The sequence below is a fragment of the Phycodurus eques genome, chromosome 13 (assembly GCF_024500275.1).
Source record: "Phycodurus eques isolate BA_2022a chromosome 13, UOR_Pequ_1.1, whole genome shotgun sequence".
NCBI lineage: Eukaryota > Metazoa > Chordata > Actinopteri > Syngnathiformes > Syngnathidae > Phycodurus > Phycodurus eques.
This window is the reverse complement of record NC_084537.1, coordinates 25226909-25250533: the sequence shown is the minus strand read 5'-3', so window position 1 is coordinate 25250533 and position 23625 is coordinate 25226909. Positions and strand designations below refer to the sequence as shown.

The 23625-nt window shown below is 43.8% G+C and overlaps 1 protein-coding gene across 6 annotated transcripts; it reads right to left on the bottom strand.

Annotated features, from left to right (window-relative positions):
- Positions 1-471: 471 nt before the first annotated feature.
- On the bottom strand, positions 472-23156 carry tfr1a (transferrin receptor 1a). 6 transcript variants are annotated; one of them, XM_061694898.1, is made up of 19 exons: positions 17781-17866; positions 15872-16056; positions 12049-12098; positions 10990-11227; positions 10450-10636; positions 10061-10286; positions 9836-9958; positions 9629-9724; positions 8918-9057; positions 6895-7046; positions 6685-6804; positions 5620-5705; positions 5464-5527; positions 5263-5330; positions 4605-4672; positions 4438-4531; positions 3531-3752; positions 2580-2732; positions 472-2477 (listed from the first exon to the last, which is right to left on the bottom strand). In XM_061694898.1, the coding sequence occupies exons 3-19, from the start codon at positions 12079-12081 to the stop codon at positions 2235-2237; spliced, it is 2313 nt and encodes a 770-aa protein (XP_061550882.1). In that variant the 5' UTR covers positions 12082-12098; positions 15872-16056; positions 17781-17866; the 3' UTR covers positions 472-2234. The 6 variants fall into 6 exon arrangements, with proteins under 6 accessions (XP_061550882.1, XP_061550887.1, XP_061550881.1 ...); XM_061694903.1 differs by lacking the exons at positions 15872-16056; positions 17781-17866 and adding an exon at positions 23087-23156; XM_061694897.1 differs by lacking the exon at positions 15872-16056 and having other exon boundaries at positions 17781-17855.
- Positions 23157-23625: the final 469 nt, after the last annotated feature.

The following is a 23625-nucleotide window of genomic DNA, read 5'->3' as shown; positions in this document are numbered from 1 at the left end:
TTGCTCTTAAGTTTAGGGGGCCAATACTTTTTTTTCTTTTTTACACAGCGCTAGGTAACTTTGAATATTTTTTTTTTCCTTAATAAATGAAATTGCCATTTAAAAACAGCACTTTAAGATCACTTGGGTTATATTTGTCTGATGAGACAAATTCCTTGTGTGTTTTTTGGACATACTTGGCAAATAAAGATGATTCTGATTCGCTTAAAGTGGGGAAACGATGCAAAAATCTAAGAATTTGAGAAGGGGGCCAATACTGTAGCTCCAACCTCCTCGGCCGCTCCCACAGATGGTGACCCCGCGGGACCCACGTTACCTTTTCGCCCGCCCGACGGCAGCAGGCGCTCGCCATCTTGTCCCACCTCCAGCTGGCTCCAGAGGGGGCTTCGGGGAAACGTCCTTCCGTGGACAGCATTTTCATAAGGGGGCCCCCAAGGGTAAATGAAACAGCTAAAAGCCTGCTCGGAGCGATGTAATCATTTATTGCAGGACAGAAATGTCAAATAAAACAGAAACTTGCATACATTTGGAAGATACTGTATGTTACTTGAAAAAAGATTTCCAAAACATTCTTTTTTATTTTTTATTTTTTTTTAAAGGGATCACTTCATTTTAAGGTTAGAGACCAAAAACAATGACACAATTTGGCTCTACTTCAATTTCTGTGTATATGAATCTGGATCATTTCACTTCTTCTCTTGTGCGGAACACCACAACTGTAAAAGTGTGTCGTGACATTTTGCGTCAGTAACTTTGATTCCGGCAGAACAGGCATGAAGCCCCATCCAAACACACGTGTACACAAATCAATAAAACAAAAACATGGAATAAAACCAACATCCTACAACCTTGAAAACGGAGAAGAAGAAAAACACACGTCACTGCTGTATACATATCTACGAGAAATCAACATACTGTCAATGTTTGATTCGAAATAAGGAAAAATGTTGCCATAAGAAAAACAGAGCGCAATTAAACCATGCAGACCTTCATACAAAAAAAAAAAGAAGATTGCTGAAAACATTTGAGGAAAACTGAACAGAAACTGCAGGCGCATTTGATTTGGGAAGAAAGTACATGGACAAGGAGACAAAAGATCTGATTGTGCTGTTGATGTCGTGTACTTAAGATATACAAAAAATGATGAGGAACGCTGCCCCCGCTAATATCAACATCCACCCCTACAGTGAAATATGGAGGGCACTGCCTCCGATACAGACACACACAGGTAGGCAAAAACTACCTTCTTGGTTTGCGCATTACGCTGCTTCCGTAATGGTGGCAGGACGAGAAGTGCACATGCGAGCGGCAGGTTGGACGAGCAGCTTCCATCCGCTGCCGACGCGCTCAGCGGTGGATGCTGCCGCATGTACACTTTTGCTTTTTGGTTAGCAGATGCTGCTTTTTTCTTTTATTTCGACAGTATAACTGTCATAATTATGGGAGGCACTGCTCCCGATAATTATACATTTTCTATAAAAGGCAATTCAAACACTATTTATAGTGAACCCTGTCACTGATAAATAACACAATAAATAGACGTGAATTTCAGTGGCACCTGGTAAAATAGCCTCTCCCCGTCCGTGTTTGTTATCTTTTTCTGATTTCGTGAATTTGTTTCATGTTCTCAAGGGTTACGGTTAGTGATCCGTGGCAAATATATCCAAAGACGCCATTCATAATACCCGAGTTGTGATCTTTTGTGCCTCTTAATTACGAATGAGGATATTTCTGCACAGTAAGCGATCACGTAAATATAGTTACGGATAGGTCGGAACGGACTGTGAGCGGGTTGGAGTTGGGCTATTCATACAAATGCAAAACCATTACTCCTGCAGATCGAAGCAGAACGCCCGTATTTGTTTTGCGAGAGTCCTGGTGTTGTGACTCACGTTGGATTTTTCATCTTTCGGTCATGCCACCAAGTCATATTCGCGTTTGTAGGCGGTTACAGTAGCACCAAAGTCAGCAAATGTATTCAATTAAGCACCACACATTTGAAACGTTCTTTCAACAGAACAAAACATGAGAAATGACTGTGAAAATGTACTGCGTGAGTATGAAGAGCGAGTGCTATGAAATGAAAGGCTAAGGGAGATGAGGCGGTTTTTACCTATCAGAGGTTATTACTATATTATTATTAGGATGATGATGATGATGATCATCATCTAAATGAGGACCGGTGTTGTTGTCCCAAACTGTGAGTGAGGGAAGACCCACAGGGTGGAAATATTTTAGATTTCATTATCAAAGGACCACATGTCCCCTACTAATGCGTTGGCACAGCCCTGAATTGTCCAGGTCGCCAAGGCAAACTGGTTGCGGAACCGGTCGACGTCAGCTTCCGGGCTTTCTGTCCTGAGGGCGTCCAGGTGGTCGGACAGACCTTTGAGCGTGTGCGGACCGGAGCCGAGCAGGACGTGGCGGAAAGGACTCTCTCGAGCGGACACGTACGCCGACAGCAAGTTCCTCTCCACCTGCGGACGGCCAAGGAACGCAGGATGGAGGGGTTTCCTTCAAGGCGGCGTTTTCCCAAGCGAGACCTCGGCGAGGAGGAGCCGAAGCCCAACGGGTCTTACCGACATGATGCGGTCGTTGTAGATGCGGCACATCTCGATGTCATTCAAGTCGCTGTTTTGGATGTCTTTCATCAGGTTCCGAGAGGCTCGACTGTAGGAGCCGGAGGCCGAGATCAACCACTGCACCGACATGGGGACCAGATTGGGCTGCATCTGGACACATGGCACGCACGAGACTCTCTTAGCTTTACAAATCAAGGCCCTTCGCAAAGACAATGTGCACCTGGATTAGCCGCCATGTTTCGATATAAAATACAAACGAAGCTCCTCTATTCGACACTGAAACATGGATTATATCCTTCAGTTTGACATTTTTATTTTTGTTTTGTTTTGTTTTTGTTAAGATTCTTAATGTTTTTGCTTCTTATACTCCATAAAGTTTGTAACTAAGTTCTAAGTATAGGTTCATTTTAAAATTTGTTTGCACAATGTGGAGGTTGGAAAACAATCTGAAAAGTGGACATTTTCAGTTTGTGCATTCTTCTTTTTTTGGGCGCAGTGGGGGGTGCACCCTTGTCCAAAAAGTGACAAATGATGTACTCTGGCAGAAATCATGAAACATTTTTTGGAGGGTTTATAACTGTATGATTCAATCCAGTAGATTAAAAAATGTCGTTTTCATGGGTTTGAATTGGCCAATAGTGGCCAAAATGTACAATTTGATGTAAACAGTACACGATACATGATGTCTTTAAAGTTTCAAAGGACAACATCACACAAAATTCCCCAACCTCGGGAAGTTCAAATTTGCATTAAAAAAAGGAAGTGAGACTCAATTAGCCAATAAAAATATAAGTGCACTGTGACATGAGGTTGTTTCCATATATGCTACATGAAACATGTCTCGGAAACACAAAAGTGCGCAAGGAATTGGGGAACCCCCTGTACGGTAACGCTTGCTAGATGCGACAAGAAATGCCGGCTCGGCAAAGTGATAAAAGGGACACTTACCCTCTGTATGGTATTGACTTTCCTGTTGATCTGCGCCACATGAGTACGAATGATCTTGTCGTACTTTATCAGGTCCATCTGCAGCAGGTGGTCGTGGACCAGCCTCAGCGCGACGTGACCTGCGAACTTGGCGGCCGCCTCGGCCAGCTGCAGATGCTGGTTGGACGTGACGGCGATCAGCTTCTCCTGTGTGTCCAGCAATGTGCCAAAATATGGATAATCCTAGGGAAGGAGCCCAATGAGTTGAGGTTTGCGGGATCCCACAAATCGCACAGAGGATGCATTGGATTTCAGATAGTCGCTCACATGTGTACAGTATACTTTACAGTGTTCCCTCGCTAATGTGCGGTTCACCCATTTCAGATGTTTTATTCCCCCCCCCCCCCCCCCCCCCCCATATTCTTATGGTGCATAATTTGCCATATCGTGGGATTTTGCGTGTATGCTGTCATTTCTTTGTGGTAAAATAAATGCCTCCTAGCCTAAAACAATAAAACTAAATAAAACAATAGAAAAATTCATTACAAAACATAGACCGAGGAATAAAATATACATAGTCTACAATACTACTACGCATTACTGGAAGGTGTTTAAGCGCGCAGAGAGTAGGGCTGCACAATTATGGCCAAAATAATAATCCTGATTATTTTGATCAATATTGTCATCATGATTATTGATCCAAATGTGGATTTTTTTTGCATTAATATGTAACAGTTTTCAGTTCAAAATGGATCTTTAAATAAGATGATAGATAATCAAAAACAAATGTCTACTTCAGCAAGGGCCAGCTGAGTAAATGTGCTATTACAAAGTGCAATAACAAATGAATGGAAACAAATACAGCTGATGCACAAAACGCAATGTCAGTCTCCAAACGTACATGTAAGATGTATATTAAAGCACTTACTATATTGCCAGAGGTGAATCGAAACGACAGGGACGGAATGCCAGAAAAGGCCATGAAAGGATAAGCAGCATTATCCAGCTTCAGAGGCTCCAACCTAAATAGACGTGAACATTTCTCAAGATAACAAATTGCAAATGACACAGATGTTAGATGTTAAGCAAACATACACGTTAGCTTCCCAGTTGCCCTTTCCAAATTCGGAAAAGAGGGACTCCGCCCTATTCTGGACGCCCACCTGAGGAGGAAAAGGTCGTATGTATTAGGGATGGCCATCGTTATTAACCTCACCGTTCGATTCCTTTTCCATTGTTCAGCTCGCCGTTCAATATCGATTCGCTCGGGTCGCAATTCGATTCGATCTTGATTGAAATGTTCCGTAAGAAGACAAAATGCACAAATAATTGACAGTCAATTTGGACAATTTTGAACCAAAAAAAAAATAGTTAAGACACAACAAAAGCTGCTGAGGGGGAACAAACACACATAAACTCCATTAATATTCACATTGTGACAACTATTTATGGGATTCGGGGACGAACTGACTTAAAACAGCACTTTAACAACTATACAACGGCGCTTGGCACGCTGGGAAATCCTCTGACAGCGAGCCGCCACGATGACGACAAACATGGAAGATTTCCCAGCATGCCTCGCGCCGTTGTTAAAATGCTGTTTTAAATCAGCGGATTTGCTGAATTGATATTGAGTCATAGGAAGAAAAATTGCAATGCATTGCTGAACTGACATTTTTAGAATGTATTGCTGTATGTACAATCCTAATATCATGTAGTGCAGCCTTAAAATATACTGCGATTCAAGATGTACCTCTTTGAGCGTGCGTTCAATCAAGCCGTACATCATAGGACTCGCTGCTACTTTAAAACCATTATGACCTGGAAAGGAGTTGATTGATCCATTCATTCAGAAACATTTACAATTAGGCATTTGTAATGAATAGGCAATATTCATAAGCCAAATCAAAGGCTTGAAAGGTAAAATCCAAAATCCAAAATCAAATGATGGTACCTGCTACAATGCCATCAAGGTTGATGTAAGAGAAGGCTTTCGTGCTCAGGGAAGAAAGATAACCCTGCAAACAAGACATTGATCCAGTTAGAGGAGGCTAACTGCAGAATGCAGACGAGTTGCTGGCAAAGCAAAAGTTTAGCATGCAATTCCCACCTCCAGCCACTCGGTGGCGCCAACGCTTCCATATTCTCCAGCGCTCCAACTAGCAAACACAATGCTCCTCCTTGGCTTGAATCCGTCTATTCAAAGAAGAAGGAGGAGGAGGAGATAAGACAGGTGTTGTCCAATGCCGGGAAGATGACTTTGAAAACATACTTGATTACAATTACAAGTTACCTTATTGAAAATGTAACTATTTCAATTTCTCAAAGATGGTATAACCAATTACATATGATAACATTGTGATGACCTTTGTTAGTTTTGAATGAATGTATCAAAAGTGTTGTTGCTTCCTCTAAAAAAGTGAATTCCAACCATAGAAACCTTTTCAAAACCTCTGACGAATGCATCGAGGTCATTTTGGGGGAAAATGTGTCTTGTTTGATATGACCCTAAATGGCACATGACCAGAGAGGGCCAATCACAAGCGTCGGCTTCGGAAAGAGGAAGTGGTATGACCAAAAACAAAAAGTTGCTTTTGCGGCTAGTTTTCAAGTGTAACCATCCATCCATCCATTTTCTGAGCCGCTTCTCCTCACTCGGGTCGCGGGCATGCTGGAGCCTATCCCAGTGTCATCGGGCAGGAGGCGGGGTACACCCCGAACTGGTTGCCAGCCAATCGCAGGGCACATACAAACAGACAGACAACCATTCGCACTCACATGCACACCTACGGGCAATTTAGAGTCTCCAATTTATGCATGTTTTTGGGATGTGGGAGGAAACCGGAGTGCCCGGAGAAAACCCACGCGGGCACGGGGAGAACATGCAAACTCCACACAGGCGGGGACGGGGATTGAACCCGGGTCCTCAGAACTGTGAGGCTGACGCTCTAACCGGTCGGCCACCGTGCCGCCAAAGTGTAACTAAAAGTGGACATTTCCAAAGCAACTGTTATTTCATGACACATTTTCTCCCAATAATAGAATGGATTACAATTCTAATCTGGTGACATGTAATTAGTTCCTCCCCAATACCGAGTGTCACTAGTAGTATTGGGACGAGCCGAATTTCAGCGCGAGCACACCAAGTAAACATCGGCAGTCCCAAACAGCGTACCCTTCCTTTGCATGTCTGAGATCGAACGAGCCATTTCCAGCAGAACGCCGGTGCCAACGGTCGATGCGGCAAAACCCGGACCCCACGCATCCCTCTGGGCACCGATAACCAAATATCGATCTACGGGCAAGACACAGGCATAAGATACTCAATTCATATTCAAATTTATGCTCAGTTTGTCTCTCTCGGGGAATAAATTTGCACGGACACCTGCATCCACAAAGCCTTCGATGACACCGAAGACGTTGTTGATCTTCTTCTCGGTGAGAACGTTCTCCACCTCCACAGTAACGACGTCATTCTCACTCCCGAGTTTGTTGAAAACTCCCCACTCTTCTGGTGCGTTCTGACCCCCCAGTTGCCTGGGGGAGCACATTTAGTCCACACATTTGTTCCACACTTTGTACTTCTCGCGCCAACGTTCTGCCCGGTTCGCATCCCGGCTCTGACTGTCCGCTGTCGAAGTGTCCTTGCGCAAGACACCGAACCCTAAATGGCCTCCAGGTCAGCATTGTAAATGAGAAACGGTTCTTAATTGCGTTACCTTGTTAAACAAAGGAATACACGTGCTAAAGATAAGATTTGACACGACCCACAAAGCTATTAAAAAAAAACACAAAAATGAATAGTGAGGGTGTCAAAAAAAGTGGAGGCGTGGCTCGTTGCAACATTGCTAATCACAATACATTTGTTTTACAGTGGACCCCCACATAGTTGTGGTCAAGCACCCGCAGATTTACCTATCCGCGGATTTAAAAACATTTGATTTTCATTTTTTTGGGGGGGGGAACCAACCCCCAAAATGCTTAGTGGCGGTATATAACCGCATATTCAAGAATTTGTGGGTTAAACAAAAACAAAAACAAAAAAATGCAATTTTAATGGTCAATTATCTGCGGATTTTCGCTATTGGCAGTCCCGCCTGGTCCCTGTCCCGCTGCCAATAGCGGGGGGTCCACTCTGCAGAGAGCTTTTCTAGATGTGCAAAGATAAAAAGAAACAATGTGCAACTAAAATAGTAACAACATTTTCAAGTTTCTGAAGCAAAAAACTTGTCTGCTCTGTTTTTGCTGTGTCAAGGTTCAATTGGTGAACATATAGTATCACATTGGAGAGCCTCAAGTCCTCACTTTAAAAGTACTCATCTTACTCCAGATTGCTGTGATTTTGGTTCTCAAAGTGGAGATGAGATTTGGCCGCTGCTCAGTGCAGGGCCAGATCTATTCCAGTGGGAGAGAGGGTCACGGCCCGCCTCCTGAAATCCTGAAAACCTATTTGCCTTATCACCTTGAACAGGACGCTGTGATGTGGCAGTTTTAAAAACAACTATAAAATAGGGCTGCGCGATATTTTATTCAAGCATCGTCATTGCGATGTACGTGCGCGCAAAAGTCACTTTGCAGGATCTGCTGCGATGTTGGTGTACTGAGATATACAGTACAGTGAATCAACTGTAATATTAAATGTGACCAGCAGAGGGACGTGTTTGCACCTGCTGCATTTCCGGTTTCGCTCTTCAGAATGAAAAGACTGCAGGCAGGCACGCAAGCAGCAGCTACGTGTGTGCGCGAGGTGCGTTCAGGGACACTGCGTAAATGGGAGTGAATGTGTTCATTTTGCAATACAGTACATAATTGTGAAAAGGGGTTACTGGGGAAATTATTATTTGTATCAGAAAGCTTTAGTTAAAACACTTTATGGTCACAGTGTGATATTACGGAATTCATTTTATTTTGTCATATAAGAATAGACAAATTATTTTGTTAATCTAGTCAGCCAGAGCTGTGAGCAATGCAACGTTTTCAATGTCCTTTCACCATCGTTCCTGTCACACTGTATTGTGTGTTTTTATTTGCACATTAAGGACAAAGGTCCTGCTTTTGTTTTCATTCCTCTTTTTAAAATACTCCATTCAAGCAACGAGTTTTTCTTCACGTTTTTGAGTTTGTAGGGCAAAAGCTGCAGCCCAATATATATTGCAGGTTTAAAAAATACAAATAAAAATGGTCTTCCCCAATATCGTGCAGTCCTACTCTAAAATGTACAATAGTGGATCATTTCTCGTTGATTGGTTTGAGCGTGTTCAATGAATTGCAATTAAGCATTTCAAAGTGGCCTTTGCATCGGAGGAAAAAGTTTGGAGTTGTTTTCGTTAATCATCAATCAAGCGGCTCGACTCGAGTAATGTTTACCTGCCTTAATTATATTTTGTCAACTGCTCTGTAAGCCTTACGCGATAATGCTGGTGGCCGTGCTTGCGGTGATGGTTTGAGCCAAGATATTTGGTAGACCTGAAGACTCGGCAGGTGGAAACTGGGTGTGATTGAACGAGGGGAAGCCAGGGGTGTAGGGATCGCCTGAACCCAAATGGACCTGCGAGAAAGAACGAAAGCCAGAGAGAGAGAGAAAGAGAGTTTCGGAAATCACACAGCTTCAGATGCACCTTCGTTGTCTTCTGTTCATTTTTTACATTTCACACGATTGCGATTTTGTTTCATGGTTTCCGTCACGATCAAACAAATTGACCTGACATCCTGCGGTTGCATTCGTTCATTCATTTTCCGTAGGACTTATCGTCACGCGGGTCGCGGGCATGCTGGCGCCTATCCCGGCTGACTGTGGGTGAGAGGCAGGGTGCACCCTGAACTGGTCGCCAGCCAATCGCAGGGTACATCGAAACGAACAACTATTCGCGTCTACGGGCAATTTAGAGTCTTCAATTAACCGAGCATGCGTGTTCCGGGGATGTGGGAGGAAACCGGAGTGCCCGGAGAAAAGCCACGCAGGCACGGGGAGAACATGCAAACTCCACGCAGGAGAGGCCGGATTTGAACCGGCAACCTCAGAAGTGTGAGGCGGACGTGCTAAGCGGTCGTCCGCCGTGTCGCCCCTGTGCTTGCGGTTAGCCCCAAAATCTTCTGGAGTGTCCAGAGTCCAGACTCACATGTCCAAAGAGCTGAGTGGTGCCTTCAGAAGGATAATCCGTGGGATCCTGGTAGATCAGCACAACAGAGGCCTTCATTTTGGCAGCATTGGCCACCTGGTCACACAAACGAGAGCAATTCATGACATACTCGAAGTTGATTGGCAACGAGAAGACACAACTTGGCTTTCGGAGGAGGAAGTCATCTTTTCGAAAGGTCCAGCCCACCTTTTCAGCAAAGCTGATCTTTCCAGCTCGGATCAACATAACTCTGCCGCTCATGTTGATGTTTCTGTCTCGCAGCATTCTGAAGTCTCTTTCCTGTCCATAGTAGGCGTACAGGACAGCTCCCTGCAGCAAAAGGCCAAAATACATCCATCTCCTGCTATTGCCATGCAGTAGTTCCTTTTCACCACAAACAAAAACAACTTGCAATCAAAGTTACCAGGTTACCTTTACATTTCCATTGGCACTGTAGGACAGAAACCCTTCCGGACGCTCTTCGCTGCCATTCTTGAAAATAACTTTGTTGGAACCGGAAAGCGGGCGATCCTGAACTTTAATGAAGTGCTCGTCGGTCCAGGTTTTCAGGCCGTACTCTTGAAACTTCTTGATCACCTTGTCTGCCAGAGCGTCATCACTTGAGGAACCAGCCCGATGACTTTCACTGGACAAATCACTAAGAAATTAAAAAAAACAAGTTCAGAAAGTGAAGTCAAGAATGAATTGTGTACATATGCATACATACACACACACACACACACACACACACACATATATATATATATATATGCTGTATAGATAGGTAGATAAATTGCATAGTCATGGGGGGTTAGATACACCTGAAGGCAGTTTGGAAGTTGGATACAGTCAATTTCTGAGCAAAGGCATTCTTGACGTCATTCCAGGCCATGACGGGGGCGGCTCCCGTCTCGTGCTCGACAGGCTCATCAGACAAGTGCACGGCGGAAGCTTCACAGCTGGGAGCCAAATCTCTTTGGCGATGGACCAAGTAGCCAATCAAGTACCCTGAAAGTGGAAGCGTCAAATGACAAAAAGAATCCATGACATTTCCATTATTAAATTGCAGCATAGAATTACAAGGCAACCTGGTGTGGCTATTTTGTAATCAACTAGCCATTTTGCGCACATCACATAATTTACACTCAGAAGCTTCGAAAGTGCACCCGGTCCAACCCAGCACATTGCACTTCAGTCAATCAGCCAAATATATCATTGTAAAAAGACTGCATCAATAACACTGGCTTATTTCTCATTTGGGAAATAGTGTTCGTAAATTGTAATGACTCATCTATTCTACGAGGAGCTCGATCCAAATTTAACATGAGGAACCAACCAGAAAAATGCCAATGCCAACTTACCGATGATGAAGATGAGGAGGACGGTAGCTACCATAAAGCAAAGGTGCTTGGGCGTGCGTTCAAATTTTGAAGTCATGTAAGATTTGCGCTTGGAGTTATGATTGAGGTGGGCTCCTACTCCATTCCCACCAGCTTCTTCATCCATGTCGGACGAAAGCTTCATCTCCACGTGACTGTTGTCACCTTCCATGTTTTGGGTCAGGTTGAAACGTGTATATGAATGTGGTTCTCCATTAAACTACAGCAGGAGGAGGAGGAGAACATAAAAGATGGTGGATTCGCCAACTGGTACAGTCAAAGCACCACAACTTCTCATATCGGTGGATTCTTTTCAGTCGGATATCAATTGAGGGTTGCGTCTTTTTACAGTACAACAAATAACATTTAGGGGATTGATTTTCCTGTTGATTTGAGCCACACGACCATTTGTCCCACTTTATCTCACACCGAAACATATCGTAAGCCTCATAGCGTAATTGCGCAAGACATTTTCAGCTTACTGTCCCAACGTCAATACAGAAAACCTATGTGTTTGCGAAAGAGGATGATTTTTCTCTATGTCAGTTTCGATTATCAGTCATTCGTTTCATGGCAATCAGCAAAGCTTGAACTGGACTCTTCTGGTTTGCTGGATTTCTTGTGTTTTTTTCTCGTTTCCCGTAAATGTTCAAAAACGACAGGCAATTATGCTTTTAAGTTAACGATGTGTAGATTTGCGTTTGCCATCAATTTAGTCTGTAGACTAAATGATCCTTCATTTCTATTAACTACAGCCACCTAAATTAAACAGAGGAACAGAAATACATTTAAGCACACAATTATTCATAACCTGGCTACATTTTGACTTGAAGTGATTATTTGATTTGTTTGATGGGTATTTTCTGCCTGTACAAAATATTTCAACAGAACCTCCATAAATTACAACCAACTCCAAATTTGGCTCAACTCAATGTTCTATCCCTTTATTTTAAGTACTGTAGTTAATTTTTTGGGACATTTTATTTTGTCAAGAACCAAAGCGCCAGACAAATCTGTCACGACGACTGTCAAAATACTCACAATTTTTGTTATTGTCGACCGTGCCTGGTCCATTGTTGCGTGACGGAAAGCTAAATAATCATAAAAAAAAGAAAAACAAACAATGCAACAGATTAGTTGATACCATTTTAATAATAATAATACCAAAAGTGTCCAAAACTATTGACAACAAATGGGAAAGCAAATACAGTGCTGTATATGTTTGTGCATACCGGGAAAAAAACCTTCAATGCCGCGAGATACGAGTCTGCATTTGATGAGAATGCAACGGTGGCACGAGTATTTGAATCTTGGCTCCTACGAAAAGCTACAGAAGACCCAAAACTCCCGGTGGCGGGAGTTCCTGGGAACTTAAGTTGTCGGGGGCTTTAGAGCTCTGGTAGGGTTACCACGGCAACAAAGTGCTAGGTGAGGGACCAGACTATGGCTCCAACTTTTCACACCAACGGTTTAACATTTAATGTCAAAGAATGAATACAATTCTCAGATATTCCATCGTATGAAATTTGACTTAAAATGTGTTACTTTTTCATTTTTGGGAATAACGTGGTGTCCCACTTAATTGAGTCCCGAACCTCCCGTCCAAACAATCTTTCAGCTTCCTTTGCAGCTTACTAAAAAGGCCCCAGTTGTTTCAGTTAAATGCATTTAAAAAAGACTACACTGGTTTGGAACATTGTTCACCGCAGGCTCCATGGGAACTCCAACGCCAGCGTGAAACACTAGCCCAATAAGCAGCTTCCCGCTCGCTTGAGACGACGCAAAGAAAGGTTCAAATTTCACAAAACAGCAAGACCTGAAATGGAACGCTTAAGTATATTTATACTTGTTTTCCCAGTTCAAAACGAATGTAAGTGATCACCTGAGAAGAGAGGATCCGAAGGTCAAGTGTTTCTCTCCTGGAAACATTCTCTCCTGGCCTTCTTATAAAACAATTTAGACTAACAACAAACCAAGGAAGCTCACCACAAACTACAAACTTGACTATTCACTGCGGCAGCTCGACCGCAATCCGTTCTGCTCAGCTGCTCGAACTTACATTTGGTCAACAACGAGCTCAATCATGTTTGAAATAATTCATCCCACAGGCCAAAACTGTGACCCATCTACAAAACTTTCACGGTCACGGACCGTACAGGCAATGTTTAAAGTAACATTTGAACATTACTAATCATCCAAAAGAATGTCAAATGTTCACATCACAACTCCATTGAAAACACTCTTGATTTAATGATGGAGCGATAATCAACATTGCGTTGCTGATGGACTTTATCGCAAACGTCTCATTCTTGAACATTAACTGTGTCGCAAATGTAAAATGAAAATCACTAATGTGAGGTAACGCATTGAAACACGCAACGCACAAAAACACGAGCTCGGGTTCAAGTGACAATCGTGCGGCAGCTCAGCTTATCGGTCAGTCCGCCGCAGCGTGAATCTTCTTGACTCACTGCTCCTCCTCGTTACAAACGCGCGCGATTGACCGTCACAGAAGATCCGAATTGGAGTTGGTCAACAGCAGCGGGGAGTTCGATCCGGCCAATGGCGATGGAACAAAAAAAAAACAACTCCATCAAACCAGTGACTGTGCTTTGAATAGAACCCACCCATTATTAGAATTATTGTTATTCACAATTGCACTTAAGTCTGTTTTAGCATTTTAATATAATCCATTTGAATTGATTGCCGGGAAGGATGGTACTTAAAATATTGCCTTTACATTAAATATTTTGTGATAGTGACAGTTTGGAACGGATCGATTTTATTACCATTCCCCCCCGAATCCAGGAAGAACAACAGGAAGAATATTCATCTAAAATGACAATTGAGAATAAATAATTGTCATAATAATACAGGTGACAACCACAACACGTCGCAGCTGTGATAATAGTATAATGAGGCCCAATTGTATCATAGAACTGAATGGCGCAGGGATGGGCCAACGTTTGTGCCCAAGGGCCAACTTTTGACACTGGATTTTTTAAACCGGACTGATGGGCCCAAAAAAGGTTTATGTAAAATCGAACATTATTTTCCAAATATTGAACCAAATCAAATGCGTTGAGTGTATGTCAAATTGTGAAATAAAAAATACATACATTTTGCTCATACTGTTCTATTGCATTGTTGAGAATAAATCAATTAATCAATTATTGAATGAGCTAAATGAATAAATGCAAAACAACCATCGAAATGAATGCAATATATATTCTAGAATCCTCAATCGTGTACTCCGTGGGCTGAATTAAAGGACAGAGCGAGCCATATGTGGCCCACGGGCCATATTTTGCCCACACGTGACCTAGCGTCATGTAACAAAATGTGATGACTCGATTGTTGTTTCATTCTCTCACTGTGAGAGAGAGAGAGAGAGAGAGAGAGAGAGAGAGAGACCTACTCTTTCAAAGCCTTCCCAAACAGTTCCTCTGATATAGTTTGAATACAAATCTGCTCATTTGTCACCTTTATGCACCCTGACCTAAAATCAGTGGTTAATCAGTGGTTAACTTTGACTTTGTGAGTAGAATAGACATTACCCCAAACAGCCTGGGTCTGACCTTGAGGAAAAACTCAAACCTGACCAACAGCCTTGGACTTATCAACACAGACGGAAGGTTTTTCCAACACATCGCAGTAATCTTTGGCCGTGAGAATCACAGAACGTGAACTTTGGTCGAGACAAAGCACTCCAAACACGACGCAGCTGAATGGAATCGGGCCGGAGAGGCGTGCGCGCTCCCCGGCTAAACGGCGGACAGACTTAACGACCTCTGTGGACCAATTTACGAGCTCGACTGGAAGCTGGACATCGCGTGACGAGCGCTTGTGTGGGCAAATGCCAAGGGGCCGCGGTGACCGTGCCGACCGCATTTACTCAACAGACAACTGTCTTGCCAACTCTTAACAGCGTCTTTCCAGGGCAGAACATTGACATGTGCTTTACTGTAACATAATAAATCAAGTCAAAGTTGCACATGCAATTGACACAACTGCTTCGTGACCATTTTCACCTGCTGTGACGTGGCTAAATTTAGATTATCGCAAGGCCGAACATAACCGCAGAAGTCCCTTGACTGTAACCTTGGCTTTTCATACAAAGCCATTCAATACACCACAGGGAATAGGTTTCAACAAATACTCGACTTTCCTATTCGGAGCAATGGTTGCAGCGCAGTGCAGCGCGGTGCACGGTTGGAAGCTATGCACTTGAAACAAAAACCACCTGCTTTCGAAAGCTCATTGGTCACTTAGGTGGGTAGAGAAATGTCTTTAATCTTAACGTGCCAAACATACCGCGCTGGAACCAAGCTAATACTTTAATCAGATTAGCTGTTCTTTCACTTTCAGTTGACAGGCCTGCTGTCGTTGCCAATATTCTCCTAAACAGAACAAAGACATTCGAACAATGGGCAGAAAGGAGTTTCGAGACTGTCTCACGAGTAGCCCAGCTATTCACAAGGCGACCATCTGGCCGCTTCAGTCTCGTGAGGCATGCGCTGTATCTATGTTTAGTGAACTTTCAACTCACGTGCGTGTGAATCAGAGATAGTACGCTAGGTTGCGTCACGCCCTTGCGCCGCAAACTAGAAGAAGGGCAAGCGATGCCCTTTGAGAACTGCGAACAAAAGCACGGCGAACCTGCGTTTCTACGAAGCGTCGGTCGCTGTGATGCTTCAAGCACAGCCCTGATGGGAGTTTGAACGGTCAATTTCAGCTCCTGGGGTCGAGCCGGACAAAAGGGGCTCGGCAGAGGTGCCGGGGGGCCGGACGTGAGGCCGCGGCGGCGACATAACCCGTAGGCGGACATGTCCGAGACTGCTAAGAAGCGGCGTTCGGGGAGGACCTGCGCCGCTTGCGAAGAGGGATCAGATGGCACCCGCAGGACGGGCAGACGGTGCGGGTGTAGGCGCGGTCCCTGCGGGCGCAGAACGTCATCGATTCATCATTCAATCGGAGAAGGGCTTCCCCAAGTAGCAGACGGCACAAAAGGGTCCGCATGTATGGATCTAGTCTCTGTTGCGGAAATGCCTTGAGTTCAACAGAAACAGTACGCTTTAGGAATCAACAAAAACACGGACTATGAACATGAATGCCTGATATTTGTTCAGTCCTGCACTTTTCTATAATTCGAGGTCATCGCTTCATTGAAAGAGTCACTCCATCGGCCGCATCAGCTGCTTTCGCTCGAATAGGACAAAGTTCGGAAACACAATTCTCATGTTCAGCTATTATTTCCTTTTTTTAATCATACCATTAGGCTTCCAGATAACACGTATGTACACTGATTTGTTTGTGAACCGCGGTGCCACTGTCTATTTAAAAACAAAAACAACAACCAGTGACGTGGGAGTGACGAGATGGTGAGAAAAAGGGCAATTACAGAAGCACCAAAGTCATTGTGCACGACTAAATCGTGCGAGAGGCACATTGGGGGAAAGCATGAGAAAGTCAGACAAAAAAGTAGTAATACAGCGAGGCAGGCAAATCGCACCTTTTAGGAATGCTCCAAATCCAAAAGAGCGGACAGAGGACTCAGACGGTAACCGCGGCCGAGCCGACAGACCGACCTTGGACCACGTGAACACAATCGGGACAATCGAACAAATACGAACGGATTCTCCTCGAGTTGGCTGTTTTCGCTAGGGGCTGCTCTCAACGCTCCGCATGTCGTAGTGTCCGTATTTTGCCACAACAACTTGTCAAGTTCACCTGCCGCTTGTCGTGGCGACGCGGCCGCCGACTGAAGCCCACCCCCCCGCCGCCTTCTGCACAAAGCAAAGCACATTCAGCATTTCGTACACAAGGTGACTCAATGTGCTTTACGTGATTCAAAGCATTTCAAAACAAAGGAAAAAACAGCTTGGAAACATTTAAAACAAAATACAATTAAAACTGCACACAGTGCAAGAAATACTTCAAAGGGGAAATGCTCTAGAAAGCATGGGAAAAAGGAAGAGTTTTTAACCTGGACTTTAAAACATGCACACTTGGGGCTGACCTCAATTCTTCCCTTTGTGTGCAGCATAATCGCTAAATGCTGCTTCGCCACGATTGCTTTGGCCTCTGTGCTCCACTGTTTGACCCGAGTCTGTCGATTTCACAGCCCGACTGGATTCATATGCCATTCGCGTTTCATTCATGTATTCGGGACCGAAACCGTTTAGGGATTCATAGACCAGTAGCAGAACTTTCAAATCTATTCTAAAGCTGACTGGAAGCCAGTGTAAAGACTTTAGAATCGGAGCAATATGCTCTGACCTCTTTGTTCTCGTCAGAGGAAAGAAACACCTGCTTTGCTTTTGCGTCTGATCTCTCAGCAAGGTCAGCAGACACACGGCGACAGCGACGCGGTTCCCCCGGAGCCGGAAGGTCACACCGAGGGCCGCTCGCGACCCGGATTTGTCGGGGTCGTGACTACCGGGCTTCCCCGCGATGGGCTTCCCCTGTGTTGCTCTGGCAACGCGATGCGGCGACTCGAGCCCGAATGTTCATTCAGCTTTACATCTCAAACGTCGAGCGTTTTTTAATCGTCGCAATGTTCAACGCTTCATTTTTACAAACACGTGCAGCAAGTCATTACTACATATAATTCAAATGCATTGAACTCTAATATCAAATATGAATGTACCGTACACACATATACATATATGAATACAAGCAAAAGGAACACTTTATGCCCCCCATTTGGACTGGTCTCTTTGCCTAAAGCGCAACACTCATGCTTGAATACGCTCCATACATTCCAATCCTACCTTGTCTTTAAAAGGGCGCAAATCTTCCACTTTTTGCTGCTTTCTAGCTACGGTTGCGTGTTAGCCGGACGGACGTGTGTCCTTCAGCCGGCCGGCCGCGGCTTATATTACGCTCGGCCATCGGTGTGGGAGGGGAGGGACAGAGAGAGAGACAGAAAGAGAGAGAGAGAGAGACCTGCTTGCATTTTGGAAAGAAAGAAAGAAAGAAAAGTATGTAATGTACACATTTTAGAGGGGAAAGTAATCACATCTAGTCAGAGGTAGTGCATGTTTGAAGTTTAGCCGTAAAGTTTCAAGCAAGTTTCTAGTTTGACTAGAAACAAGAAATATTCTTAGTACGTTTCTGAGTTTTTGCAGTGCAGTGAAAGCCCCACGCAAGCACGGGGAAAACATGCAAACTCCACGCAGGAAGACCGCAGCCAAGATCTAAACCGGCGACCTCAGAACTATGAGGAGGACATGCTTAACACTAGTTCAGCGCTGCCTGAAAATTGTATTTCAAGTCACAAAAAATGTCCATTTCATGAACAAAAGAAATCTTTCAGCTATACTGATCCTCCTCTCCATTGTTTCATACTCGTACTACAAGAGAAAAGTCAATTAGTGTAGATTTGACCGCACTTTTCTCTCAAGTCTGACGTTAACCGTGTTAGAATGGAAATGCAGCAGTGGCGCGCGCCTCACTCCTCATCACAAGACGCTTCTGCTCTGCGTGACCGCATCGTCCGCTCGGAGCCCGGTTGGGTTCATTAATTTGCACCTTTCTGACCGGACTTAAAGCAGTCAGTCTTCTGATGCTGATGACATCTTTTTGTTTTTAATTACGTCCAAGAAGTGGGAATTCCTCGCAATGGCCCTACAACCCCAAAAAAATCCCACTTTTAGATTTGTTTTGCGCAATGTAACCATTTGTTTTCTTTCATCGGAAATAAGACGGTACTTTAGTCGAAAGCTTTAGTTGAAATGGACACCACGCAGCCTCTATGGTTACTACCTGCGAACACAATGAAGAAAAGCAATGACAATTCCAACTGCAAAAGCAGAAGCTTTTGTCACGGGGAATCGTCCGAATGATGTTTGACACCGTGCTCCGACTACATTACACGAGACGGGCAAACGTTTCTTTCGCAGTTCAGAGTTGCCCATCTGTTCAGTACCTGCCGGGGCTCACGCGGCCGTGTTTTCCGTGCGAGTTGTCACGGTGGACGCGTCCAGACGATTCTGTGCCAATTGGAGAGAGTGGTCTCGGCTCCGACTTCTTTTTAACTTTCCACCAGATGTTACTGAGTGGGTTTTGGAGAGTCTTGTTCTGGAAGCCTAAAATACGTACGTGCGTGCAAAAATTGGTGAGTTTTCAGGCATGTTTGAGCTCGTAAAAAAGGCAAATCATTTGCTCGAAGAATAATACAATGACAATAAAAATGAACGAAAGTGTGCTCAACTGACATATCCCGTGTATAAATAGAATGTGATGATGGCAAACATTTGAAAAAGGTTACTTTTGAAAACGTTTGGGGTTCATTTGAAAGAATGCACTTGAAATGGTTCAAAGGGTTCAAACCGGCCAAACAGCGCTTCACCTTGAAACGTGAACCAAAATAATACGGGCAAGCCAGAATCCACGGAAAAGTTGAGTCTTGCTGCAGCTGTGAAAATATCTTCTTTAGGGGAAGGAAGAAGAGGAAGTTTAGATATATTGAACGCGGTCTTCGGGTTGCTGACTAAGTCAGAGGTGTAGACTTTTTTTCTCCTTCTTTTTTCCAGTGAAGTTGTCCGCTGCGTCATCTTTTGACTCAAGAGAGACAAAGGTCTCTTCATCTGCACCTTTCATTGAGGATGTTTATTGTCACAGTGTAACTTTAAGGATAATATTTGGAAATCAACACGCTCCGTTCTGGTGACCTCGTCAAATGTTTTGTAGGAGGACTGATGGCGGAAAAAACAACTTCGACACACAAACAGTGAAGAAAAGGGCCAATATTGAGTCAGGCTTGTGTTTCTGCAGACAGGGATGGCAAATCAGTCACCACTATGATTGGATATGTTTGGTGGGGAGTGGCAAAGCAGACGCCACTCATTGTCAATTATTAATTCATCTTTGTCAACACTTTTCTTACATACACTAGGTATTTATTTGCCATCTCCACATTTTTTGGATTTCGCCAAAACACACAAAGCTTCGGGTTGCGTGATTGCACGGTAATTGGATGTTTTCACTTGGTGCCGAGCTCCGAAGTTTTACTTCGTGTCACCCAGCCGGGTGGTCTACGGCCTAGGTTTGAACCGCTTTCCCACAGCTGTCACTTGAAATGATCGCCGCTTTTTAAGACTGGCCAGTAAAGTTCTCCCGTCAAATACACTTTGGTCTCAAAAGTATTTAGACAATGGAAGAATTTGTCATGATTTTTCTGTCAGAGTTCCTTAGGGTGAACACCAGCGAGGCCGTTCTATGAGCAGCTTTTCCCCCGTTGAGGTGTTCTGGGCACGACCCAGGACACGCCGGGGGGACTTCGTCTCCCGGCCGGCCTCGGGATCCCCCCCGGAAGAGAGGGAAGTGTGGCCTTCCCTGCTAAAGCTGCTGCCCCCGCCACTTGACCTCGATAAGGGGAAGAAAATGGATGGAGGATAATAGTACACTGCCTGCTCTGCTTCGGGCCCCATAAAGCCTCGGGCCGGCAGTGTCCTTCCTTCCTTCCTTCCTTCCTTCCTTCCCGTAACGTCTCTGTTCCCATTATTCGGATACAAGTTACAAGTTAGCATTGGTTGCATCTGCATGTCCAAAGAATCTGGCTGCAGAACATTGGAGGCTTTTCAAGATGTTTTCTGGCTTTCCTCTTCTTCCCCTAACAACTGTCATTGTCCAAACGCTTTTGGAGCTAACTGTAATCTTTCGACAGTTCCCCTGCCTGACTGAAGAGTGGACAAAATGTCATTGAGATTTATTGCCCTTCTCTGTTTGCGACAGACAGTTTCACCCTCCACCCTAGAGTCTTGATTTCGAGCTTTGAAAGTTCAGCTGCATTCCTAAATGAGGCGTCGTTATAGTTTTACACATCGCAGGCCTGGAATGTGAAGCCGCCATCGAGCCGTCAGAGAGGATTTGCACGTCTTGTGTGTAATCTTTACTCGCTCCTGCATGTAATATAAAACATTTCGCTCTGTGATGCAGGTGAATTGTTAACTCACGTCAAATGTTAGAAGTTAACAGGCAGCTATGAGCTTCTCACACAATTGGTAACTATCATGCCAACGTGGAAATGCATAAACAGTGCCAATGTGGCAGAAGAACGAGAATAGTGCACATCCGCTGTAGACTTCACACCCAAGCCAATCACAATTACTTAACAATAATAAGCCAATTTTGACTGAGCCCTGTGAACTCTGCCTAGCAACAAGCGGTCATGCAAACGTGCACGGAGCAGGAATCAGAGCGATTCTGTTCATCTTTGTTGGAGCGTCTGTTAGCCAGCTCGATACAATTTTATTTGAGTTATTATGATTTCGCATGAATCAAAAATGATTATTTGCTTCTGGGTGATGTATAACATCATTTGATTTTGATTTTTTTTCTTTCAGAGTTGAACAATTTTCTATTCATATCGATATAAAAAGCCCACTGCATTTTTATAGCTAAAGAAATAATACCGCTTATTATAAATAACCGATATGTAATTGTAACATGTACATATTGACTGCTGACTTGACATTTAACATGAGTTTGAATGACATGAACTCTTATCAAAGAGAATGCTATTGTAGCCTCCCATATGTACAGTACGTATATTGGTTGAATACACGCACTTGACTGATTATGTCAACACAGAGATCAGATTCGCCTTGAGTTTGCTGACGATGCGTAGGCCAATAGATTTTGTTTCCCAGTGTTGTAAATCCTGGTCAACGACAATATTTTATGGTTTCCTTAGACTAAGGTCTGATGAAAGGAAGCTGAAAGATAAGACCTTGCGCGATATGATCACCTTTTAATTACATCTTGAAAACCAGAATCCACATTTGTTGTTAGTTCCTTCGTTGTGTGACTCGTGCTTGGCTGGATCTGAAACGGCAACCGGCTTTCAGATCGCTACGTGTCGTTTTCTACCAAAACTACGGAAAACTTTGTCTTGCTCTGCAAACGTGGATGGTTGAATACAAGTCTTCTGCAGTACTCTAATGACCTTGCTTCACACCTGACCTTTTTAAAAGTTCTAGTCATTGCGACGTAACTTAAGCTAGCCTTAGTTGGCTTATCTGAACGTGCATTGTCATTCTCCCGGAGCAAACGATGATTCTTCAGCTGCTGCTGCGACGCAACCGTCGCACACCTGCAAAGGAGGAACCGGACCGACCACGGCTAAGACTTCAACTGAGACCATGACAGATTTGTTCCTTCTCTTCATATCCACAGACAGATCAAGGGAGATGCATTATGGCTTAATGCACAAGTTAAAAGCCATGCATGATGAAATCATGTTTAGAAATATTAGATGACAAGAAAAGTTTCTCTTCAATCTCTGTGCATTTCAAGGAAGACTGCCAAGAAGAAACTTAACTGTCACACTCCTAAAATCAACACATACCCTTCAAGCCCGCCTTTTTCATTTGAAGAGTATCTTTTTGTGTCACCTCCCCCAAGTGCATCATTATCCCAGAAAGCATCTCTTTATCACGTCCACACCCTGGAGTCAGAACAATCTAATGGCACTTGACAGTTGAGGAAAATATCCAAAAAGTGACGAATGGAAAGCTGCAATGGTTCAATATGTTGATTCTCAAAGTCTGTAGTAGGGCACATTGGGTAAAACGTTCACATATTCAGGTGTACATTTGAATAGCATGAAAAACTTTAGTAGTTCAACTCATTACATAGATTCACAGCACGCAGGGTGACATATGCTGACTTATTTTATCAACATTTGATGGTTACAGCTTACAGCTAACGCAAACTTGAAATGCACCAGCTCAAGAAATTAGAACATTACGCAAAATAATTTCTCTTTCATAGAGTTAAGAATTGGCCTTCTGAAATGTGTTTAATGCATCTATACGAGTTTCACTTATTTCAAATTAAAGTACTAAAATCAATGAACTTTTCTACAATGCAGTATTTTAATGAACATCAGTGACTATACATGTATGTACAGTTAAGTATATACAGTAGCTACAGCATGTGTGCGTGTGTGTCTAGGAATAGTTACTGATGTTCATGCAATGCCAGTGAGGGGGAAATAAAGTTAAAAACTCCTCTTGAGACCATTTGTATTGTCACGTGCACCCAGTAGGTCGGTGGCAGACCCCATTATTACCTTTGACGAAGTACAACGGCTGATGCAACTCTCCCTGGGTGAGGTCCAGGGGTTTGGTCCTCTTTTCAGGGTGTGCTGAAGGCTAATGATTAGCTATCTGTCTCAAAACAGAGGCCAAACATATGCACTTGGCAGAGTTCCAAGATACTTGTGACAACTTTGGTTATGTCATAGCTCCCACTGATGAAGGGCTAAACTGCTACTATGACATGTTCTGCCTTAATAACGACTTATTTTCGCCTTTCCATGTTCTACATGCATAAATACATTTTAGAAACAGTATCTTTCTAATGTGTTAGTGGGCTAGCAGTTAGTGTTGCTGGATTTTTTTCAAGGTGACAAGAAGAAATTACATTTGATTCATATCCATCATTGAACACAGGACATTAAACGCATCTTAAAACCCTCCACGCTCACCACCCGACACATTACGTACAGTATATTTGCACAATTACGCACGAGTAAATTTACTTTTACAATGATGAAACCCATAGATAAGGCTGTGGGGGGGGTGGGGGGTGGGGGGGGTGAAATAAATT

Coding starts and splice junctions, on each gene's coding strand:
- tfr1a (XM_061694903.1), bottom strand. CDS start 12,081: ATGGACCAGGCACGGTCGACAATAACAAAAATT. Junction 9,959..10,060: donor GTGCCAATGGAAATGTAAAG/GTAACCTGGTAA, acceptor CTTTTGCTGCAG/GGAGCTGTCCTGTACGCCTA. Junction 7,047..8,917: donor ACGGCCACCAGCATTATCGC/GTAAGGCTTACA, acceptor GTGCTCCCCCAG/GCAACTGGGGGGTCAGAACG.